General features: G+C 47.9%; 1 protein-coding gene and 1 long non-coding RNA gene across 2 annotated transcripts in view; one reads left to right on the top strand and one right to left on the bottom strand.

Annotated features, from left to right (window-relative positions):
• The first annotated feature begins 688 nt into the window (after positions 1 to 688).
• On the top strand, positions 689 to 2,923 carry TMEM174 (transmembrane protein 174). Its single transcript, XM_045809850.2, has 2 exons — positions 689 to 1,435; positions 1,625 to 2,923. Exons 1-2 carry the CDS (start codon positions 810 to 812, stop codon positions 1,728 to 1,730), a joined length of 732 nt encoding a protein of 243 aa, XP_045665806.2. The 5' UTR covers positions 689 to 809; the 3' UTR covers positions 1,731 to 2,923.
• Positions 2,924 to 2,976: 53 nt separating this feature from the next.
• The window catches only part of LOC123800188 (uncharacterized), a 39,726-nt gene continuing 36,426 nt past the window's right edge, over positions 2,977 to 6,276 (bottom strand). Inside the window, exon 6 of the long non-coding RNA XR_006781857.2 lies at positions 2,977 to 5,447. This is a non-coding gene — a long non-coding RNA (uncharacterized LOC123800188). The remainder of the gene's footprint in view (positions 5,448 to 6,276) is intronic.

Genomic DNA, 6,276 nt, shown 5'->3' with positions numbered 1-6,276 from the left:
AGCAGCCTTGAAAACATAGCTGTTGACTTCACCTTGGAGATCAGGGGCTGTGCTGCCACCATTGAGGAAGGGTCCGAAGTGGGTGTCCCCTAGATGTCAGGTCATACCTGATGCTCATTCAACCTTTGCCAATGATGTGGCATGTTTCCTAAGCTGTCCTTGCTCACCCCCAGCTGGAACCATTCCCCACATGCTGAAAGCAAAAGACACAGGGGCTGGCCATAAGACAGCAGCACCTCAGAGCTCAGTGAGAGGTGTGGGAGGTAAAGTGTCATCCCAGCTCAAGATCCTGATGTGGGAAGGATGCACACACAGTCAAGAAATGGGTGTCTGCTTATTTCCCACGAGCCGACTCAGCAGGAAAAGTGAGCACTGGACAGGTACATCAAGGGCCCCCGTTCCACCAGAGGCCCCTGAGGTGGCTCCACCATCTCTACAATCCTGGTTTTGGTAGGATGCAAACAGCTTGAGAAGAGTGCCTTTAGCATCTAGGAAAGCACCTGCTAGCACATGAGGATAGGCTCAAATACTTTTTGAATGAGTGAATGAATGTGAATGAGAGAGAGCTAATCACTGAATTGTAAAACAGAAACCTCCAATTGTTGACAGTGCATGAGAAAACTTCAAGCTTCGTTTCTCAGACCTTTATTCTTCTAAACAAAGTTCAGGCCTCTGCGTGTCATACCCTGTTAACCACAGAGGCCCAAAGTTCTTCCATAACTAATCGGAGCCTGTGATTGTTCTGCTCAGCTCTCAGGAGCCCTCACACTCCCTTCCCCTGCAGGAAGAGGGGTGACCACGGGCCGACGATGGAGCAGGGCAGCAGCCGCTTGGAGGACTTCCCTCTCAACGTGTTTTCCGTCACTCCTTACACACCCAGCGCCTCTGACATCCAGGTGTCCGATGATGACAAGGCAGGGGCCACCTTGCTCTTCTCAGGCATCTTCCTGGGACTGGTGGGGATCACGTTCACCATCATGGGCTGGATCAAATACCAAGGTGTCTCCCACTTTGAATGGACTCAGCTCCTTGGGCCCATCCTGCTGTCTGTCGGGGTGACATTCATCCTGATTGCCGTGTGCAAGTTCAAAATGCTCTCCTGCCAGGTGTGCAAGGAAAGTGAGGAAAGGGTCCTGGATTCGGAGCAGACGGCAGGAGGACAATCATTTGTTTTCACTGGTATCAACCAACCCATCACCTTCCATGGGGCCACTGTGGTGCAGTATATCCCTCCTCCTTACAGTTCTCAAGAGCCCCTTGGGATGAACACGGCCTACCTGCAGCCAGTGGTGAACCCCTGTGGTCTCATACCACCTGGAGGGGTGGTGACCGCCACGCCAAGCCCTCCTCAGTACTACACCATCTATCCTCCAGAGAACGCTGCATTTGTTGGTGACCCAGACTACCCTTCCTTCGTGGCCAGTGGAAATGACAGGTACGTTGTGTGGAGTGAGGACACTCCCCTTCCAGCTGTCACAGTCGTGGCCCATGACTTTGTCTGGTATGTAAGGAAGGTGCTGGGAGAAGGCAAGTGTCTGTGTGGACTGTTGCCAGGATGGCAGTGCTGGTTCTGAGACAGGCAGTGTAGACTGTAACCGGTCTGTGTTTTCTGCTCCCATTTCAGATCCAGCCCTGATGCTGACCAGCTAGAAGAGACACAGCTGGGAGACGAGGACTCCACCTGCTTTTCTCCTCCCCCCTATGAGGAAATATATTCCCTCCCTCACTAGACTGATGCCGAGGGCACAGCATTCAAGTCATTATTGCTGACAAATGAGGTGTTAGGTGCTGTGACCTTCAGAGGTTAGACAGCAGAGCAGCCCACGCAGCCTGAAAGATACTATTTGAGGGTGATAGGATGGGGGTGTGGAGGGAGGGGAAATGGGAAAGAAAATATCTCAGATGGGTAAAAATTAGGCAGAGGTGGGGAAATTTCCTTCTGGTACAGCTGGACATCCCCTGAATATGGTTCATGGGCAGGAAATTCACTTGGTCCACAACCCACCCCTTTCCTATGGGAAGGCACTGGCGTCTCAATTTTAACTCCAGCAGCCAAGGGGAAAATCACTGCTGCTGTGACGCTGGGAGTTTCCATGGCAGTGAGGGGGGGGGGGCGGCAGGGAGAAGGGAAGAGAAAATAGTCTCCATTGGAGATTTCCTAGTACCTGTTCTCAGACCCCCGGAGGGGGTTTGCAGATTCCCAAACAACACGGTTGCCATCCAGTGTCCCTTGAGAACTCTGAGTATCCTGAAGGCTGCAAAACATTTTTTTAGTGGAATAAAACAAAATAATGTCTCCTGTTTAAAAAAAGGATTAGATACCTGGCTACAAAATAAACTAATAACCATACAAAATAAATATGATAGGACAATGATGTCAATAAATCCTTACGTGATCACTGGGTCCCAGTGACTCTTGGCAAGGCTAAAACTTGGTTTGCCCACCCAGGCTGGGATCTGTGTTGGACAGGAGCTACCTGGGTCCAGTGACCAACAGAACATGGGGACTTCTCTAAGCACCTGTCGATGAGTTCTGCTGAATTAGACAAAAAGAGCCTAGTGTCAATACCTGGAAAATCATGAATCACGGAGACGATCTTTATGGTCAAGACATGCTCACCTTCTTTATAAAAGAAGTTGGTGCCCTTAATCTTCCTGAAACTGAACTGTATAATAAACAACCACAACAGATCAAAGACTTAAGAAGAGACAGTTATAACTGTCGGGTTTTAAAAGAAAATATTTTCCTTATTTTCCTGCCACTTGAGATAAGGGAGGCTCATCCCTTATCTTCCCTAAGGGGAAGATAGGTTTTAGCAATTCCTTAAAATTTTGGTACCATGTGTATATAGGGAGTGATTTTAATTAACTTTTATCAAATCATCTAGTTTTTCAAGAATATGATTAAAATATGCTTGGCATATTGTTGTGATTTGTATTATATCTTAGGAACAGAACCTTTTATAAGAGAATTCATTTTGATGTGTGATGATAGAAGGTGATGGAAAAATAGGATTCTGTTTACAGAAGCAATATTCATGAAATATTGGATTCCTGGCTGAGGGCCAGCAGTTCTGGGGAGGAAGTGTGGTGACAGAGACACAGCCGAGCCTCACCAGCACCATGCCCACTGGCAACGATGCCCTGCGTGCCTGCCTCCCTGACCCCTTTCCCTGCTCATCCTCACTCTCCCCACAACTTTAGATTCCTGGATTTGGGTTATGATAAGCATTGAGGGAAGCTCAAACTGGAAAAATATGTTAGGAGAGGGTGTCCACATGTGGCAGCAGGGCAGGAAGAATTTCTCCCAGGGATGCCAGGAGTCCCACATGCAGGGAAGTGGCCTTGGGGAGTCTTTAGCTCTGGACTGCAGAATGATTCAGCACCAACTGTCCCTGTTCCAAGGGAGAAAAAGGGCTAACACAGAGATAATTGATGCCTCCCAAACTGTGCATCAGAGCTTCGAGAGCTCAAGGTGGGTGGCTGGCCTGCAATAGTCGGGGGGTGGGAGGGGTATGTGTTCATTCATTCAGCATTTAGTTATGGGGTATCCACTCTGTGGCCAGACATGGGCCATCACATGGGTATATAACAGTGAAACAACCAACCACAGAAGAGCAGAGCTTCTGCTCTGCCCTCACAGAGCTTCTAGTCTGGGGGAGGCAGGGAGACAGATTTGATCAGATACCCTCTGACATCCATGAAGGGTCCTGTAGCTTCAGGAGGGATTTGGACTGGTCAGGAGGGTCATGGGGGCTTGCTTGAGGAAGTGAAGTCAAGGCCCTTGACTTGCATAACCCCAGGGAGCACTGTTCACACTGGGTAGCCATGCGACTGGTGTCTCTTGACCTCTGAGGACTGTGCTGGGAGCTGAAGGAACAGTAGCTGGTACCCAGTCAAAGAGAAGGAGGGAGATGGCTGGCAACCCCTCCTAGCATCAGGGGGTGCCTTGCGGGCTGTGTAAACCGTACCACCCCACTGCGGCCGCGCTCAAACAGAGCCACCTTCTGCTACCCGAGACTCCCATCCCCTTGCTCTCTGGCTTCTAGACACCATGCTCTCCATCTTTATCCGGGGGTTGCAGGCACCAGCATGATGGGAAGCCCACTTCATGGCTTGTGGATTCCAACACCAGATTTTTCCTTGGTCTCTGACCAGCAAGGACACACTCCTGGCCAAGTTTCCAGATTGTCAACCAGAAATTTGCCTTTTATCATTCTTTCTCTCAGTGTCTTATCAGGGATGAACAGAGGACTGACCTGGGGATAGTGAATTAGAGTCTGTCTGGTCCTGGCTGTGCTATCCACCCTGAGATTACCAGTGGGGGAAGTGGTCCCAGCTTTGGTCACATGCTCAAAATTTCAGTGCCCAGGCCAGAACCCGAGGGGCCTGGTCAGCCTTGTTGAACAATTTAGGCTGTGTCTGCAGAGCAACTGGAAAGCCACTGAAAGGCCTTTAATGAGGAGGGAGCTGTGATCTGATTGTGGGCAAGACCTAGAGTCACATAGGGGTAATACTGACCTCGCTGGCAAAGCTCAGACGTAAGTGACCATACCACCAGGGAACATCCTTCTCCAGCACCCTCAGCCTTCAGTGGGGTGCTGTGTGCGGGCATGTTCCCACCGTCTATATAGAATTCAAAAGCAAGCTAGAAGGTCTTATTAATCAAAGGAGACGGGCTTCTTAAGAATGTAATGTTGTCTGGAAACATCTCCCAGGAGCTGACTGGGGCTGGGCCTTTTGGCTGGAGAGAGGGATGACAGCTGAGGATCTTGACAGGGCAGGACAGGGATTATCGAGGCCTGAGAGGTGAGGCCCGGCCACCAAGGGGAAGACATTTTCACAAAGCTCTTAGGACGTCTTCTTTCTGCCCTTGGGCCAACAGAGGGACAGATCCCCTGAGCAGTGTGGGTCTGCTGCGTTCACATCCTCCTGCAGAACTCTGGGAGGTGTTTTGCAGAGGTGGGGTGCTTCCCGGAGACCACGGTCCTTCTCCCTTCGCTCCACTGTGCCAGACACGAGTCTAAGCTTCACTTGCACTCAGTGGCTCTCGACTACATAATCAGCCCTTTCAGTGTTCTCCCCCACTTATTTGGCAGAAGGTAGGGGTACAGCATAAAAATAAAGCTCTCGTTTGTGAAGAGCTGGCTGTGGGTGTCTGTTTTCAGCTTCTGACCTCTGGGGCGCCTCATTGGCCTTGTTCGCTGCTGGATCCCTGGAGCAGGGATGGCTGAAGCCCCACACCCCCCCCCCATGGCTGGTGTTGCTCCCCCAAACAGAAGCTCCTCATAGGAACCGTGGGGTAGACTTCTTACCAACAAAGAGAACTTCCTGTCTGGTTCTCAGTAGTGTCCCTGCCTGTCAAGGTCACCAGGGCACTGTCTGCTGACTGCAACTCACACCACTCGGCCTCATGCAAACCCCTCTGCACAACCAGCACCCGGCTCCTGTTGAACAACAAAGCGGAAATAAAGAAATTATCTATCAGATAGGTGATTCAGGACCACTCCAGTGCAACTTAGCTGTTCTGGTGTTTTCTACAACATGAAAAATCTCAAATCCTAGAGATAATAGTACATCAAACACTGTGTGGCCATCACCAACCTCAACTCATGGCCAATCCTGTTTCATTTATACCCCTGCCCACAATCCCCCAACTGGATTTTTATTATTTTTTTCAGGGTTTTTCATCTTTTTATTTTTTTAAATCTCTTTTTTCTTTTTTTAAATGGAGATATAATTGACATACAACATTTTGTTAGTTTCAATTGTTCCATATAATGATTTGATATTTGTATCGTCCAACTGGATTTTTAAAAAGCAAATCATGTCATCCTAAAATATTTCATTGCGTATCTTTAAAAGATAAAGACTCAAAAAAAATCACACTGTTATTATGTCTAAAAAAATTTATACTTAATATTATCAAATATCTAGTCAGTGTTCTATTTACCCCAGTTTTCTCTATTTTATTTTTACCTCTTCATTTTGCTTGAGTCAGGATCCAAATGATATTCACTTTTTGCTAAATGCATACTAAATTTCTAGTTATATTATACTATATTTTGGGAGGCAGACAGTTGGCAAATTATTAATTATACATTCATTATTCATTGTTATTATTAAATTTCACTTTCCAAGCAAAAATGTTTTTCAAGATTTTTCACTTTGTATCTCCTTCTCTGTCAGTTCCCTGAAACTCCAGGACTTCCCTGGAATTAGAAACTTATTTTTTCTGATTTTAGCACATTACTAGAGACTTTCCTAAACATGGGC

The sequence above is a fragment of the Ursus americanus genome, chromosome 5 (genome assembly GCF_024610735.1).
Source record: "Ursus americanus isolate L20-20 chromosome 5, mUrsAme1.1.p, whole genome shotgun sequence".
Lineage (NCBI taxonomy): Eukaryota > Metazoa > Chordata > Mammalia > Carnivora > Ursidae > Ursus > Ursus americanus.
The sequence above is the reverse complement of the archived record's forward strand: the minus strand, read 5'-3'. Positions and strand labels throughout refer to the sequence as shown.

Bases quoted from the DNA above. Each gene is read 5' to 3' on its own strand.
- TMEM174 (XM_045809850.2), top strand. From the start codon at position 810: ATGGAGCAGGGCAGCAGCCGCTTGGAGGACTTCCCTCTCAACGTGTTT. The intron at 1,436-1,624 runs GTACGTTGTGTG...CTCCCATTTCAG, and splicing joins GTGGCCAGTGGAAATGACAG to ATCCAGCCCTGATGCTGACC.